The sequence below is a fragment of the Channa argus genome, chromosome 3, assembly GCF_033026475.1.
Source record: "Channa argus isolate prfri chromosome 3, Channa argus male v1.0, whole genome shotgun sequence".
NCBI lineage: Eukaryota > Metazoa > Chordata > Actinopteri > Anabantiformes > Channidae > Channa > Channa argus.
In genome coordinates this window covers 10,017,756-10,036,137 of record NC_090199.1, presented here as the reverse complement: position 1 = coordinate 10,036,137, position 18,382 = coordinate 10,017,756, and the positions used below count along the sequence as shown (strand labels likewise).

Sequence of the window (18,382 nt, the reverse complement as noted above, 5' to 3'; positions counted from 1 at the left end):
GCTTAACTGGCTATTCCTCTCCAGTGAGGGATCCTCTCTGGTGCTGAGAGCTTAAGAGGCAAAGAGATGAAATCCGCAGAGGGGACGCGCTCTGAAAACAGCACCTAAGTCTCATCTCCTCGTGACTAATGTAAATAAACATATCTGGGTCGAATTTGCATTGTAGAAGCCACAGACACAATATACTGTGCATTTGTGATGTTAGTTTGAATGCACAGTGGTTGCACAAAAAGCATCTGAGTCTGCTGCTGACTCGCCGCAGACGTCCACCACCAATATAAAATCACCACAACTGTAACAACCTGTCATTCAGAAATACGTCTTTAGGTGGAGGTCAGTCTGTGCTCTCTGTTTATCTGATGACCTTGGCAGAATCCGTTCAGTTTAGCAAAAGCTGTGACTGATATGCGTGTAATCACTAGTTGGCTGATTGCCACCTTCAGTATCTGTTAGACAAAGAGTCTTTGCAGCAATGAAAAGCAAACTCTCGGGTATATTGTGTCCAACAGAAAGAAACGCTACTGCAATGTGATCGGGAAGAATATCAATTTCTTTAGCTGCTTTGCTTTTAGATGTGTTTTTAGTTTGTAAAATAACACAAGAAGTTCAGAGCTCAGTCTTATTTGACTAGAAATGAATGGAGCAGCATGGAAAAGAGAATTACACTATACCACCGTAAAAGGGGATTTTTAGCTAAAAGCCCTTTTCAAAACAAAGTCTATAAAGCATGGAAGACATGAAAGCCCCAAGATTTACAACAATCTGAACCTCTGCCACACCACAGTACAGCCACTGCCCATCTGTTTAATACACAGTGTAAAGCTGCTCCACAAGGCCTGTGTGTGCCAGCCTCAGCTATGAATACCAACACCACTTGCGAACATGTGCTGTGTAACAAGTCTCTAAAATGGCTACATGTTAAAGGAAAAACAAAAGAGAGTTGCCAGAATGCTTTAGCTAAAGGTTTCTAAACACCAGTTAGAGGGAGATACAGTTACAATTATAGTTAAGTGTTGGATAGGAAATGTGTTTGTGTGCAGGGCAAATGCGCCATGTGCCATCTGAAAGGCATCAAGCAGTAACCTGCACTCAGTTTCTTTCACTTTTAAATCAATAAGTCTGAAAAATTCATGAAAAATTATTGAACTTAGAAGCATTTGTCGATGGTCCATTAATGTCTGACTACACAACAGTGCAGAAGAAAAGGAACCCATTAAGAGTAAAGGAGAAAACAGGAAATAGAAAAGTGGCTCGCTCTTACCTTTCCTGTGATGGCTGACCAGACTTTGAGTGTGTTGTCGTCAGAGCCACTGACAATGCGGTTGCCACAAAACTGGAGGCAGGTGATCACGTGGTCATCATGACCTTTCAGCACCTTTCACATGGAAGAGATAGAAGAACAGATGCAATGAAGAGGACACAAAGGAAGGGTGGATGTGGATTGACAAAGCAATTGGCAAGAAATGATACCAACAATGACAAGTCCCTGGGCCTTTAAACATCAAAGTGAAGGCGATGTAAGTCAGGAAAAGCTCATCAAGTGCGGCAGGTGTACACAGCTTTTTAAGAAGGGCTGTATACTATTTGTGCATGTGTTTTGAGTTTTTTCTGCCTATTACTGGGTCACTGGACTGCTAGGTCAGCAAACAACAGAGCACAATGCATATGCAAAGTAATATGAAGAGCACATCAACCATATTTACACCAGGAGCCAAAGTGTACAAGGCCAGTTAAAGATCAGCTCTAGCAGTCATTAGATAAAAGGAAAATGAGATTACGCTGTGCTCTGGCTCAATTATCATCCAACACATGTACTATGAAGCACTGACCTGACCCACCACCAACTTTCCATCAGCTTCACACTTAAGACCCTTGTTGAACCGTCTCTGTGACTTGATATCAGATCTCTGAGATCAGCTGAGCAGAAGCTAACCTTTGGGGATTATATGTTTGAAGGAAAAAGTACCTTGGGTGATTTGAGGTCCCCTCTCCTCCAGTTAGTGTCTATTCTGTGCTGCCTGATGTAGGCACTCTTCCAGGGGCTGTGAGTGAAGCCAGGCTTGACGATTTTCCTCTTCTTGAGGGGCAGAGGTTCATCTATGCCTATTAGGAGAGAAAAAGAAGCAATAAAAAGTTTTCCCCTCTTAAAGCTTATTTCTGAACTGCTACAACATGCACAGCAATGACCACAATTATAGCTCCAAACTGCTCCCGCTGGGTGACTGCATGTTGTCTGTCTGCATCTGTTGCAGAAACTCACCTTCTTCTCTGCATTTTTCCCTCCACAGCAGGTTGTCTTCTGCCAGGATGCGCCAGTAGCGACACGTCTGTGCTGCCTGGAGGAGGTCCTTCGGTTCGAGGAATGACAGCACATACAAAGCCAGCTGTTGAAAGACAAGGACAAGATATGGGACATATAAAAAACACAAGACGACCCAAAGATTGCCCAACATTTACTATGGTCGGTGTATACGAGGCTTATGAAAAAGGATTATGTTTAAAGTAACTGAGATACAACATAATAAATGGCAAAGAAAATATTTGCTGAAACGAAGTATGTGCACAATATGAACAGCATGAAACTAACTGATGAGGCTACACAAAAGTATTACCATGGAACTGAATCATCAGCTCTAGGAAAGCCTCAAACATATACAGTAAAGGCTTCAATGAAGGTAATAATGTCAGCAATGGAGTTTGTTAAGCCAAAACCAGCAATTGAAGACCAAAAAGTAAATAAATAAATAGTATAATGAGAGTAAATCTGGACCCCTGAGCAATGGAAAAACAATCTGCTGCTGTTTTTTTTTTTTTAGACACATTAAAACAGGCATTTATTTAGACAAAGCGCTCATCACACAGCATATGTTAGAACTATGAGACAACACAGAGGTCAAGTGACGATGCCCTGTATGATCATAAAAAGAGTAGGGATTATTGGATTTATTTTACAGGATGAGGTCTAACCCATTGTGCAAATATTGTTCTCTCATTATTTTACAATAATATGAGAGAAAAATGATCCATAACACACGGCGCAACAGATTCAAGAGTGGAGTCAATGACTCTCACAGCCACCCAGTAACCACGACCAGGTTTACAAAGACATTTTAGACTCATTTATACAGTCTCATATTAGTCTGAAATAGGGCTGCATCTAAGCTTACATCTGCTCATTAGTTTTTTGATAACAGAGCCGATCTGAAAGAAAGTAACAAAAAATATCTTTTAAAAAAATCTTAAAATCTGGAAAGCTTGTAATTTGGAAGTGAACATGATAAATAAAAAACCTAATTATCTAAATGTTTGCAGATTAATTATTCAGCAACTAATTTGTGAATTGACTCCTCGTTGAAGCTGTAATCTAAGACGGTTTAAAATAAAAATGGTAAAAATCAGTCTTAACTCACATCAACTGAATAAAGAGTCACTGACAGGTGGCAATGAATTAAAATGGAAATTAAGAAGAGAATTTGGCTCATACATTTTGTAGTTTTTAGTAAATAAATACTGTAGTGACCTTTTGGATATAAAGAGTTTTGTTTGAGAAAATAGAAAATACATGTTTCTGTTAAAACTACTTAGTTTTGCAATAATTTTTCAAGTCAGGTCTGGTCATTCTTATCACATGAAAACATCTTCATAACTGGATGCAGCAGAAGACAGTTTTCGTCCTGTAAGAATTACTGGATTGGTGAAGAATACAATCGTCTAGGGTTTTTAATTTTAGAATATTTTAATCTATAACTTAATAGGCAAACAACATTGTGCAGCAGATTAAGTCTACATTTGTAAAACCGCCAACTGATCTAAGATCCTTGGGTTTTATGAAAAGTCTGAACACATCCTTCCTTACATACACACACTCACACTTTTTTAATGTGTGACAGTTAAAAACTTTTTTGACATTTTAAAGAGGATCTATAGTCATTATTCAGGTTAGTCCTCCTTAATTTTTTATCTTTGTCCTTTTTTTATTAAGGCGTGAAGTGTAAAGGTTTGTTTTAAGTCAGTTTTCCTCCACGAGACCCATCACAAACCCTGAACACTTTAATCATCTAAAAGCCTGTTTAAGCTAGCATCAATTATTGAGCTGAAGGATATTTCAAAGGTTTTATGAATTAGCAGAGTCAATAATAGATTTTTAAGCCCGACACACAACTTTCTGCAGATTGTCCTCACAGTTTTAATCTATAGTGTGACCACAGGGGTTGTCCAGTTAAAATGACTTGACAGCAGCTCTAATAGAGGAGAGAGGGCATTATTAAAACGGAGCAAGTTATATAAAAAAAAGAAAATGTGGCAAAGGGAAAACCAAAATGAAAATAATGGGCTCATGTCGCGGTGTGAACACACATGACGCGGTTTGTATTTTTGGCTTTGGAGCAAGCGGTGCTGACACCTTGAAATCTTGCATCCGATTGCCTCACTCCCTATGCTTCCCCTCTTCATCCTAACACCTAACAACAGACAAGGCATTAAGTATTTGATCTGCTCCACAAGATACAGTGGATTGAGGCAGTTTTGTAAGAATCCCTTATGTGATCTTATCATCAGTGTGGCACTTCAGATTGTTTGCATTGTCAGTTATGATGCAAAGCAAAAACAAGACACCCAATATGGATGGCGCTAAACGATGTGAGGGAAGACTGCGACAGGATTAGGGCTGGAGAGGAAGCCTCATCTCCCTGTCAGGTATATTTATTTAAAAGCTAGCATGAAGTGGAAGAGGAAGATGACAGCTAGAGAGGAAGGTGTGAACTCGCTACAGAAAAAAAAGATCCAGGAACTCACTTCTTTGGGCAGCAGGGAGATAAAGTCTCGCTGAAACTGCGGTTCTATCACCTGCATCATATGCTTGACTTGTGTGGGCTCACAGCTGTCAATCAGCTCATCCAGCGCCAGCAGCTTTTCTGGGCCAGTCCAGCTCTGGAAAAGACGACAGAGGAGGAGGTTTGAACATGTTTGTACTCTAGTTTACATTCATTATTCTGTTGCTTCTACCAAAGTTACTTACAATAAGTGCTTTCAAACAAAAGTTCATCATATGCATCCTCATCATCAACAGTCGGACATAAATTGTGTTCAAATGAACTGAAAGTTTATTCAGTAGCTACGTACAAGTGCTCGTTACCTTTTAAAATCACACATAAGGTCTGAACGTGCTTACGTGGTACCCCATGTTTCATGCTCAAACAAGCAACTCACAATGTACAAAAGGTGAAAGCACAAGAGTAACGTCAGCTAATAATAGTGACCTAACAATAAAATCCAGGATCTTTGACTGATTTGCAGTCACCAGTTTGATGATAGTTTTAAGATTACTTCAGTACTGCCACTGCAGGTGCCTATGGGTTTTGATTTCCAGTTGAGTCAGGTTTCACTCATTTATATCACCTCCACAATGTGTCAGGCTGTATTGAAGTTTATATTCCCATCAGTAACTGTGTTCACATTTGTTTGTTCACTCTGTAATTACACACACACATACAGTTTTGCTTCCAGGTAACTTACAATGTTAATCTGCAGCATCTTGTTACTTAGTTGGATACTACGTGTGTGCAAAGCACTGTGTTCACTTATTCATGGAGAGGAGCAAAAAGGAGGCAGACGGTCTATCGTATAATCATTTTGTTGGGTAAAATAAATGTTACTGAAGTTCTTTCTTTATCTTTAATGTTGTTCTCATTCAACAAACTGCAAGCAGCATCATAGACATGAACAGACAATGTAGGATCTCCACTGATGCCCCCACATGACGTTGTAGCCTATAGCTATGCACATAGTTGCATAAACAAAATACTGCAATTTATAAAACAGCAAGTTGGAATACTTACTTTCAGATGTTTTACTTACTCAATAATGTCACTGTACCAACATGATTATTCTCAGTAATTCACATATAGTATTAATACATTACATGGACTGTTTATAGTGTCAGTTCCTCTTGGCCTTTATTGTAGTGTATTTCACTGCAGGCCGTACTGTCCTGTCACAGATGGCAACGCACTAGTTGAACACTGTCAGCAGAATAATAATTGCACATTTACATCTAGATTGTTGCAGCCAACATAGCTACAATTGTAGAGTGTTAACTGAAAACACAGCACTGTGAGAGTGATTACTGCCATCACATTAGACACCCTAGTGTTTTATGTAAAGCCTAATTTTTCTAGTTTAAATCCTTCACTGAATCATCTTGGAAAAATCCAACTATGTGCATTGTTCCTGTAACCTGTAAAAGTAAAGTTCCTTAAATGTCTTGCACAGCAGTATAGATTTGCTGTAGGCACCTGCTTATTTCTAGAATCCAACATTAGTGGAAACACAACAGCAACCAGAATATCAACAACATTTATTAGAGCTGTGTTTCCCCCCCCCCCCCCCCCCTTTCTTCTCCAATGTTCATTTATTTAACGCTGTTTGTTGAATAGTGCTGTGCCATATGCTGGACTCAACAGCCGCAGTCGTTTCCCTCTATGGAGCGCTGAAATCTAACAGTGATTACAGGCTAGGAGGCAGGGTGGAAAATCTGGCTCACGCAAACCACCTGTAATTTGGCAGCTAAAAGCTTTAGTCAGAGGTGCTGGTTCTGGAGGTAATCAGGGGGTTCAGAGACCTCCTCCCTGCCAGAGGGAGGACCACGCAACAGCCACTTATGTCTTAGATCAATTTTCTACCATGGATTATTAGCATTTCTGTTCAAAGAGAGAGATTGGATTTTTTGGTTTGTTCTTTAGTTCAGACTGCTTGCAAACCTTGAATATTTATCTCAAATCAAACTTGTGGACAGCTCAGTGTATTCCAGGAGTTTCCAGGACAATCCTCAGCTCTACTTCATGCAGTTGCTGCTTTTTCAAATTTCCTAGGATGTCTTTCAACAATCCCCAGGGAACGGTTGTGACACAAACTGGCCGTCAACATCTGTGATCACAGTGCCTATCGTGAACATGCAGGGAAATCAGGCTGGAGTGTTGCTCTTTTGATCAACTAACCATTATGACGGGTGCTGATAAACTACTTCAAACGCTACTCAGAAACACTGAAGTATCTGCCACTTAATTTCTGAGTCAAGACTGAATTCAGCATTCAAAAACACTGCAACCAAAACACAGATTACTAAGTATAATTACAATGAGCAACACTAGAGAGGCAATAATTTGATCTTTAAATAAGTTAATCACTATTGGCTGTGCCTTGGCCTTTAGTTGAAGTTCAGTATCTGTTATACAAGGTATCAGGCCAAGTTTTATATGCTGAAGTGGCTGAAGAAAAAGAAACATGCTCATTTGTTTTTATGAAATAATCCCACACAAACCTCTATAACGTAACATTTGGTTGTTTCTACACTTTAGCTTTGTGCAAATCAAAAACAAACAAGACATGTTAACAAGGCTGTTATAAAGATGCTGACTTGTTTATTTTAATACTGTTCGGACAGAGCCAAGCTAGACATTTCACCCACTTTACTGTCTTAATGCTAAGCAAAGCAAATTAGCTGCTTGCTAATGCTTCATATTTACAGAAAGAGTAGTGGTATTATCTTATCCAACTCTTGGCAAAAGACAGATAAGAATAATTCCCAAAATCTCAAACTAATTACTCAGTGTAATTATTACTGCCATAACCATGTGTCCTTGTGTGTCTCTTGTAGAGCATAAAATCTTCAGAATATAACCAGCATTTGTCTGTGTGTAGCCTACTTGCTACAGTACACCGTTTGTAGTTGTGTTCCCTCTGTAAAAGAGCTACAGGCTACGACAGGACTGGGGAATGTACAGAATGTACATTTGAGTTTCAGCTGCCTGCAGCCTGAGTCAGATTAAAGACTGTAGACTGCGTTTGTTCATGACTGAGGTCTAATATGTAAAATAAACACAGGGGTGTCACAGGTTGACCCAGACTTTCAGTGATGAGTTTAAACTCTTAGGTAATGAAAGCCACGGCCACCTATTATATGAGAAATCAGACAGACCCCATCATGGCTAATATGTTTAAATTTCTGTGAGGTCTACAATGATTAGAGCTCATGCTTAGCATGAAAGCAATGGCTTTATTTTGTTTTTACAAACTACAATAGTATAGGGAATCTCATAGAAATATTAAGCATAAATAAATATAATATTGTGAAAATGTTGTCTATTCTGGTTTGAGATAATCTGGCTCGAGCCATCTGAGATGCTGGCTCCATTACTTTCTTTGGGTAATGCAGAAAAATACATGACTAGGTAATAATAGGCTAAACCATACTGCACTAAGTTTTTTTTGAGGGGATCACAGAAGACAACATCTGTTCAACTTTTAACACAGGCTAAGTCGACAAGTGTGATCTTATAACTCTTGCTTTTTTTTGTCTGAACAGGTTGGGCTAATTCCAATTCCACGCTACAATGCCTATGGTAATGTGGTGGGCCAGCACAACAAGGCAGCAATTATCTCTGAGACTAAGTGAACATTGATTGGGCACAACATCTGCTTTTTGATGAGCTTTTGCTTAAGGGGTCAGCGATGCCCAGGGGAGATGAAAAAAAACAAGAGAGAATGAGACAGAGAGAGAGAGAGACACAGAGAGAGAGAGAAAGAGAGAAATGAAACTCCAGCGTCCTCACCTGAAATGTTCGGAGCCATTCTTGGAGACCTGTGGGTGGCTGGATTGAGGTGATACGCCGTCTCTGCTGCCCCTGACCATTGGCTGTTCTGATGTGGCCAAATGTGGTGGGTGTGGCTGGACATGGGACAATTCCTGTCGGGCTTCAGTTTACAGGAAAATAAAAAAACAACGGAGAAACACTTAGCATTATGAGACACTTAGAAAAGGGGCAGGATGTGAAAGCAGTATTATGGGGGGGAAAAACAAGACTACAGTAACATTACAGATTATACTATTTACATGCTACTAATGAGAGCAATAATGAAAACAACATGATGTTTATTTATGCACTGCTTTGCAGGCACTTTCCATTTCTACTGATAGAGATGATAGAGAGCAAATGATAGAGATAACGTAAAAGATGGCCGTGGGTCACTGCTAAATCCACTACTTAAAGCTGCCATCTCAAAGCAAGTTTATCCATCACCGATTTGATATGGCAATAATAATTTAAGCTGAAAGCATGTGTATTCTGCTAGTAAATCAAATAGAAATACTGGTTTCATTTGCGTAGATGGCAATTTCCTTAATTAACCCTCATTCTTTTGTTATTATGTGCAAGTTATGACCAAATATAGAAATGTCTTATGATCACGGGTAAAATCTATTGTGTTTACACAGACAAAACCTCACTGCCTTAAGGTGCAATAGGAACTGTAACAGTTGCCACATTTAGCACAAATAAATCTAAACTTAATAAGCATAATAAGTGTAAACAAAAACCAATTCTGTTGCAAACTCGGGGCTGCAAGATGGATTTTTTTTTGTATCTCCTTATCACTCATTTTTTAGTTTTAAATTGAATGGTATGAATGAGGAAGCTAATTTTTATAGCTTAAAATTTTGTCACTAACAAAAAAAAAATCTACATTACCTTGAAATTTGTTAAAAGTACTTTGTCAATATATCAATAAAGGCCCAGAAAATTAACAGAAACCTCCGGTTGTAATGAAACACAGGCCAACAGCAGCACAAACTACAGTCTCCAATATGACCATCAAACTAAATGCACTTAATTCAACTAATTCAACAAAAACTGGATAATTCCGCCTACACGAATGAATGATTTATTTGTAGGAGTGCATTAGGTTTAGCTACATATATCTATTAAACAGGCAACTGAGCATATCTTTCTGGCTTACAGACTTCAAAGTGTACACAGACGCACAGACCTTGTAATGTAAAGGCAGGAGAAGACACCATGCAGTGGGCACTGTCAATACTTGGGGTTCTGCTTGCTGACAGAAAAATGGGAAGCTGGGGATCCATTTCGTTATTGATTCATTTTTAATGGGGGAGGAAGCTGAGACTGAGCCAGTTACATGGCAGCATTTACAGTTAAGTGACTGTGTTCAGTCTGAATTTTAATGTGGCTACATGTGAACACATGCATTAAATATTCAGGGTGGGAGAAACATCTGCTAGCTGGATGCTGGAGATACAATGTACTGGGAAGCAGTGTTTTGTTTGAGGAACCACAGCATCTTTTGTTCATACATCATCATATGATTATACATAATATGTATGTGTGTTTAAAAAAGAAAAAAACAAAAACAAATGTCACTTTAAAGTTCAATTCCAACTACAATTGTTTTGACACCAAAAAGGGAAACAACACTGGATGAAGGTGTGAGTTGCCAGACAGTTTAGAGGTAAAGTACAAAATGTAGGTTCCTTTACCTTGGATACTCCGGCCCTTTGCAGGGTTTTTTTCCTGAAGGGAAAGATCGGACCTCGGGGCCATGGTCCAACTTCCTCTTCATCTGAGGAAGGAAAAAGAATGTTGAAAATATTTCATGGAAGTTTTAAAGTAAATGGTGGCAGAAACAGAAAATTACTTTCGTTGGTTCCAGACTGTGTTAACATTTTGTCTGAAATTCAGCATATTACAATACAGACAACAAAGTCTTGCAAAAGCTTTATGCAAATGGGAGATTAATCTTTAATGCACAGGCTACAGCTTACATTTTATAACAAGGGGTGGCCTATCTGTAGATGATGCTGCTCAACATAATGACATAGCAGGATACAAAGCAGGTGCTTGTTTATCCATGTTGAGCTTTATTTTGACATTTTTGCGCAGTAACCTTTAGGCAACCAGTCATTCAATAATATCCAGGGGCAAACCGGCATTCACACTTGAAACTCCAGAAGAACAACATGTTCATACACACAATAAAACCACACAGTACAAAAACTTCTTCAGGGAGGGTACATGGTGCATTTTTTTGGACAGAAGTTTGATTCATACCGATAGTTGAGAAAGAAAAAGACAGCAAGTCAGTTCTTTATCCTTTTCTATCACCTGCATGAGCTCACACCGCCCATTCCCTGTTACCACCTACCCAACTGTGCAAACAAAGGAGTCTGTGTAAAGGCCAAGGAAAGCTAATTTTCTTCATCCCATGCCTGCCATTCTCTCTGGCAAGGCTTTTCGTCTCATACGCAAGTGATCACTGTCAGTCCCTCATGAATAAACAAGCCAACTACGAACTTCAACACTGCTTTTAAATGTCTGGCCTTGTCCATTGATTTTTTTTATAAAAGAAATCTCAGCTACATCTGATAGTGTTGTAACAGTTTCAGCCTCAAGTAAAGTCATCGACAAACAACAACAAAAAGCCAGAAATCTGTATTGTAGGAACCTCCAGCAGCACTGACAAACGATATATTTTGACCACAGAAAAAAAAAAAAAAAAAGGTTGTGATGGTGTAGATTTCTTCTTGTGCTGTAACATGTAGTGCATTTTCACAAGCTTCTTTTACTTGGGGCATAACCGTTCGTGCGTCTCCACTTTCATTTTGGTCTGACGTATTTAGCAACAGTTTGTCTAGAGTTACAGTAGATTTCCACCTTTGCTGCAAGACACAACATGTACTGGAAAATGTGTGGCAGAAGGTCCACCTGTCCCCCTGCTACTGTAAAATCTGGTAATGTCTTATAGAAACCAGATGCCTGGTTTCGTCTTTGAGAGAAACAATGCTCTTATGATGCCTTTAGGTTATTGTGGTGTCACTATAAATGCGGTGAAAAAGAGGAGACTCCATACTGTCTGGATTTACACTGACAAGATTACATGTCTGTCCTCAAGACGTGTGGTTTTTTTTTTTTTTATCACTATAATTTAGCCAGGGAGTGTTTGTGTGTGTGTGTGTGTGTGTGTGTGTGTGTGTGTGTGTGTGTGTGTGTGTGTGTGTGTGTGTGTGTGTGTGTGTGTGTGTTTTTTAGGAGCACAGAGATGCGTTTTTATTGGCAACACCATACAACACATCAAAGCAAAAATGAACCGATTACAAAAAAGGCGAAAGAAATGTAGCATATCAGCAACTGCATGGATGTATTATGTATATAGATTCAATGCACCACAGGCAACAAATGCTTAAGATTATAGAGGTATGTGTACATGACTAGCACACCAACATGTACTGCAGGTTAGGTGCCCCCTGGACATTACACTGAGTTCTGAGCACTGTTTTTTGGCTCACAAGTCAGCTCATGCATGAAGCTGCAGAACAGTTCAAGGCAAGAAACCTATATTTACTTACAGACCACTTTATTCACTTCAGCCCCTTTGGCCTGCAGAACTGCCTTAATTTATCTTGGCACCGATTCAGCAAGGTACTGGAAACAGTCCTTAGAGATTTTGGTCACAATGATATGACGGCATGATGCAGTTGGTGCAGATCTGTCGGCTGCCAATCCACAACGCAAGTCTCCCATTCCAGCACAACTAATAGACTGAGAGCTGGTGACTGTGGAGGCCATTTGAGTACATTGAATTTGTTGTCTGCTGGTAGTAACCATCAGGAGATGGGTATATTGTGGTCATAAAAGGGTGAACATGGTCAGCAACTATACTCAGGTAGGTTGTAGCATTTAAAAAAATGCTCAGTTTGTAGTAGAGGGCACAAAATGATAAGAGAGATCCATGTTTTCTTATTATTTATATCAAATTCTGACCTTTTCATCCGAATGTCGCAGCAGAAATTCAGACTCAAACCAGACTCAGGTTTTTCTCAATGTTCGATTGTCCACCTTTGGTGAGCCTTTGAGAAGCCTCAGTTTCCAGTTTTTAGCTGTCAGATGTGGGACCTGGTATGGTTTTCTGCTGCTTTAGCTCATCTACCTCAAGGTCCTCAAGGTGTTGTGCATTCAGAAATCCTCTTCTGCATACCTCAGTCATATCGAGTGATTATTTGAGTTACTGTAGCGTTTCTATCAGCTGGAACAAATCTGACCATTCTCCTCTTGCCTCTGGCATTAACACAGCATTTTCGTCAAGAAAAACTGCGGCTCAAGGGATATTTTCTATTTTTCGGACCATTCTCTGTAAACCATAGAGATGGTTTTGCATAAAAATCCTAATATATCAGCCGTTTCTCAAATACTCAGCGCAGCCCATGTGGCACCAACAACCATGCCACATTCAAAGTCATTTGAATCACCTTTCTTCCCCATTGTGAACTTCTGCAGATTGTCTAGACTAAGTAAACATTTATTAATATATTGAATCACTGCCGTGTGATTGGCTGATTTGATATTTGCATCAATGAGCAGCAAAACAGGTGTAGCTAATCGAGTGGCCAATGAGGGAGCTTGTTTGATTACTACCAAAAACAAAAACAAACAAACAAACAAAAAAACACAAACAAAGAACATACAGGTTGATAAGGAATTCCTGACTGTTAGGATCAGGCTCCCAAACCCAGCTGCCTTGTTCTGAAAGAGGTGATCTCACTGCAATGGCTGGTTCAGTAGTCAAGGAGAGCCTGGGTGTGTGTATGCATGCATTGTGTGTGTGTGTGTGTGTGTGTGTGTGTGTGAGAGAGAGTGTGAGTAGGTGTGTTTTTTGAGTGTCTGAGTTAAAGTAAGAGGGAATGTTGGCTGACTTTGAAGGTGTATATTTCTGTGTGTACATGTAAGAAACCTCAAACTAAATGTGGGCAAGAGGGAAAAAAAAAAAAAAAAAAAACAAACGGCACGTTACCAGCCTCTCCTTGTGTTTCAGCCTGGGAAAAGGTAACCAGAGAGCGCAGTGTTTGTAAATCACTACTAATCAGTCCTCCCTCCTTTCTCTTGGCTTCCCCCCTTTCCTATCTGGCCAAAAGCACGACAGATGGATACGCAGAGAGTTAATGATATTTTAAAGACAGCAATCGCTCTTACATAATGTGTTGATTCATTTCAACAGAGGCTACATCCTGCAGCATCAGTCACTTGAAAAATCTTTTCTCGTTTTTCAAATAGAGATTCAAGTAGACATAAAACGGTTTCATCATTTCAATCAGCACAGCTACAGCTGCAGAGACACTTGCATCTGAAGGGAACTGGACATTTTGGAGAGAATAATCAAGTTGTAGGACTGAGTAGATAAAACTTAATCAAACCAGAAAAAATTAGTTTGATTGCATCTTTAAAACACATCAGTCTTGGTGTTTCAAGTTCTGCGGCTGCAGGGAAAGAGCAGCACAAACATGTTTGAGCTTTAGGGGCTGACATCAAAACCCTGATATCGTAGTGTGAATAAATCCACAAAACAGATGAAGAATACAAATGAGCAAACATTCAAAGATATAAACTGCTACTCAGTGATTGAGGATGACATTTTCACTTGATTATTAAGATTAATTGAGTAAAAGCTTCAACACTAGACAGAGGGAGGGCACACAGCTGCACGGAAAAAAGCAAAAGACTCCAAGGGATTTTTAGACTCGGATTTTGAATGAAATGAGATTAACAAACTTGTTTACATCACACATTCTGAGTAAGTGATTCTCTTTCATGTCTTTGCTTATAACTGAATTCCCAACTAAAAGAGTATTATTTTATGGCTGCCATCCAGCGTAATACAACCAACATCCTTGAGGATTTTCTACCTCATGCAGTCTGACACAGTGACCCATTATCTGTGGCTGGAGCCTGAGGGGAGTGCACAATGTCAGGGAATAGGCTGCTCCAACAGGCAACAGCAGACTGGTCACATGCATGCAATCTCACACAGTCACTTTGGTCAATGCAAGATAACCACTGCTGCATAATGTAGAGTCATAATAGCCCCGCAAACTGAGGAGGACTGCAGAGGATAATGCCTGTGCTGTGTGGGAATTGTAAAAAAAAAAAAAAAAAAAGTCTGCATGTATAAAAGCGCACACAGCGCTAATGAGATGATATCTGCATGTAACATATGTAGTAGCTACTAGGTTATGTTGAAGGGAGGACCACAGTTAATGTACAGGTGCGGAGAGTATCCGAGGCAAAAACGGGATCATATGCCAACCACAAACGGCAAACTCTGTAGCGCACAACATAGAGATACTAACATATTTTCAGCCAGCATTGCAGACTTAAATGATCAGGTGCTAAAGCCAAAACCCATTAACAAATACGCAGATTACGCGTGTATCACCGCCGTAGCGTTTATTTACACGGCTGAAGTTACTATAGAGGGCAAGGAAGCCCAGTCTTGCCGTGATGTTACAACATTTAACGCAATGCTAACATCACATCAGGGCCCGGGCGATTAAAAAGCGACGTCTCTGGGGGTCTGAGCCACTGCTGTTCATCCTCCGCAGTGGCCGCACAATCTGCCGTGAGAGGCGCGTCAGAGATAATGAGCGCGACAGAGCGAGTCAGAGATTAAATAATAAGAGACGGGCGATGTGCTGGAGGTGACACGGATGGTTAATACAAGCACAAATCCTACTCACTTTGTAGAAAATCATCTTTAAAGTGCCGTAGAACCCCATCCTTGTAATCCGGTGTGTTTTCCTTTTTCCTCTTCAGTGACAATCGGTGAAGTCCGAACCTCTGCGCGTGCTGGGGAGATGGCTCTGACAGCGTGAGGGCAGTGTACTCTCAGGTAAATCCGACGCTGTCTCTGATGTGAACATGCTCGGGCACGTCACAGGACTGGCGTGCATGCAGTAGATTCCCCGGTAAATGTTTTGTGTTTTTTGTTTTTTAAATGAGGCTCGCTCAGGGGGTGAAGACAATGCGATGCGACGATCCCGGAGGTTTGTGCGCCGCCGACCAGCCTCAGCGAGCAGGGAGTGAGCAGATGAGGGAGAAAGAGGGTGACACTCGGCTGAAAGGGGGAGGAGTGGAGGAGAGAGCGTCAGAGCGCACAGCAGTGTCCTCTTCCTCCTCCAAACAGGATCGGATTACAGCCTCCCCGGTGGAGACGGCAGGAATGGTGCAGTCCAACATTCAACACTGTGCGCAGCGCATCCTCAGCGTGCGGGGTACCGGGGGACATATGCGAAGCAGACGAGGCGGCACACAGAGAACGGGAGGGGTACGCACTTGTCCGTCTGCATAAAAAGGTGGAACCCTACAAAAACACACTCCTGGCATGTACCCCACTCCGGAACTACTCCACCAATTCTCATTTTTTAAATACAAGCGACGTATCCCTGGTTATAAAATGTCTTTTTATCCAAATCCTACTGATTTTAGTTGAGAAAAACAAAAAACATGGCTGCGAATGGGCTCCCTATATGTATGGTAGTGGGGGGGGGAAACACCTACATTTAAGGTAGTTGCATTGTACTTGAGTATTAAATATTGTTTTATACCTATTTACATTTATTATGTAACAGAAAACTGTAGGATAGAAGGATGTAAATGTAGGATGCTGAAAATACAAACTAAGAAAACCTCTCACTCAACATTACATTCCTGATAATTTATTTTGTCATTAAAAAACGAGTATATTGATAGTGGTAAAACAAAAGAAAAGAATGATCAAAACAACAATTCAATTATCAAAATCTTTTACAGAAGATGCATTTTCTATTGATCTTTTCTGTTCAGAATATGCAGTTTGTTAAAGACTGAACTACTCACATTTATATGAGCACTGTTAAACGATAAAGCACATAATATGTTAATGTTATTGTACTTTTCATATTTTGAGGTTTTACTTGAGTGAAATGTTAATCATTGCACTATTCTGCATACACACTAAATACATATAAATTATGTATTTTCTAGTTGATGTGGGAGGCTGTAGCTCAGTAGATGATCAGTGGACTTCCACTTCCTCCTCACTACATGTTGGAGTGTTGGCGTGTGAAAGACACTAAAAACCAAGTTGCTCCTAGTGGGTCAGGTGAAAACCTTGCACACATCATCAGTGGACATAGGTCACACTGTAAAGTGCTTTTGAAGAAGGTGCACAGTCCTATATAAGCAAAGCATTTTAAAATAATTAAGGAAGGTGATACTTACACCATTACATAAATAAAATAAACAGGCAGCACTTGTTTTCAGCATCAAAGACTGACACTCAGCCAACAGATCACATGACAGGAAACAGTCAAACATAACCTATCAGCCAGCAGTGAGAATAAATCCACATCTGCTGCACCTGCTTATTACCACACACACACACACACACACACACACACGCTAATATTTGCACAGTGTGGAATGTAATGGCTGATCGCACCTGCCTAGTTTGTAACACAACATGGACTCCTGTTGTATTTAGCAGCTTTATATTAAAATGTCATAACCATTCCGAGCATGTCAACTGTTAACAACTACACGTGCCTTTTCAAGAGGACGTATAAAAACTAAGCAAACAAACTGGTGGTAGTTTTGCATTTTCCTTGTTTAGCTAAACATGAGTTCACTAGAAGCTTTTTGTTTGATTAATTTGGACAAATTGAGAGCAGGGAATATTAAACAGTGTGTGATGTCACAGTGCTGCAGAGAACAAACTGAAACATTTCTCCATTAAACTGACCAGTAGGCATTTACAAATCCTGACATTTTGTGCAGTTTAGATTAAATTGTGAGCTTTTTGTTTTTGATATCTGGTTTTTATGAGCAATTACGTTTAGTAGGTCCTCAACATTTGCAGCTCTCAACCTCACAAAACACTGGCATTAGATCATCAAAACGGGGGACAAAATAAGGGATCACGGGAAGGCTCTATTCACAGGTGAAGGAGCATTGTGATCTGGCAGCCTTTCAGGTGCTTCTGGCCTACACCTGTAATTACAAAGTGACCAGGCAAAGGGGGAGTTTAAGGGCTTGTTATTGAAAAGAAAAACGTTGGGCAAGAGAGGTAAAGAGAAACCTGCCAGCATTTGAGACATAATTGCTGAGATTTAGGCAAAGAAACTGATGTGACATGACACTTGAGCTGTGCAAATCCTTTGGCCTTTTGGTGTTTTACCATCGCAAATAAAGGATAATCAGATGCTGTAAGATGATGGCTGGATGAAGGCTGTAAAATATATAAATCCATGACCATTTGAGAGGAGACGACAGGTGTAGAGGGACTTTGCTAATCTGTGCATTTTAGTGACACTTTCTCACCACAGTGATATTAGAAAACGTATTGAAATAAATGGCTGTTGGGACACATCAGACATGTCTGTGTGCGTTTAAGGTGATCATCATGAGAAACATCCCCTGGCTGCTCTCTGCCGTCCCAACCTTTACACAGCACATTGGAATGCTTGGTATGCAAGAGGAGCTGTACTGTGGCCTTTGAATAGGCCATGGCCTCCTTTGTCGCTCTCCTTCTGCCAGTTAGTAAAGCATTAACACGCCTCTCTCTCTACTGACCTCCTGCTTATGATAACCAAAACCCTGCTGATCAGACATAAACTGCCACGAAACACGCGTTTCTCAAAGCAAACTCTGACTGATCGTGTGTATTATCAACAAACATTTTCAGGTAACAGCATTAACTCAGGCCTTGGCTCCTTTTGCAGCAA

The 18,382-nt window shown here is 40.2% G+C and overlaps 1 protein-coding gene across 9 annotated transcripts in view; it reads right to left on the bottom strand.

The window, feature by feature from the left end:
• The window catches only part of fbxw7 (F-box and WD repeat domain containing 7), a 102,699-nt gene that overhangs the window by 12,043 nt on the left and 72,274 nt on the right, over positions 1-18,382 (bottom strand). For 8 of the 9 annotated variants that reach the window (XM_067497168.1, XM_067497167.1, XM_067497170.1 and 5 more), the window contains 6 exons: positions 10,331-10,413; positions 8,610-8,751; positions 4,795-4,929; positions 2,261-2,384; positions 1,967-2,103; positions 1,262-1,375 (listed from right to left, as the gene is read on the bottom strand). In XM_067497168.1, the coding sequence (XP_067353269.1) occupies positions 1,262-1,375; positions 1,967-2,103; positions 2,261-2,384; positions 4,795-4,929; positions 8,610-8,751; positions 10,331-10,413 (735 nt within the window). Of the gene's footprint in view, positions 1-1,261; positions 1,376-1,966; positions 2,104-2,260; positions 2,385-4,794; positions 4,930-8,609; positions 8,752-10,330; positions 10,414-15,358; positions 16,056-18,382 lie in introns of those variants that run through there. The other variant, XM_067497173.1, reaches the window with a different exon arrangement.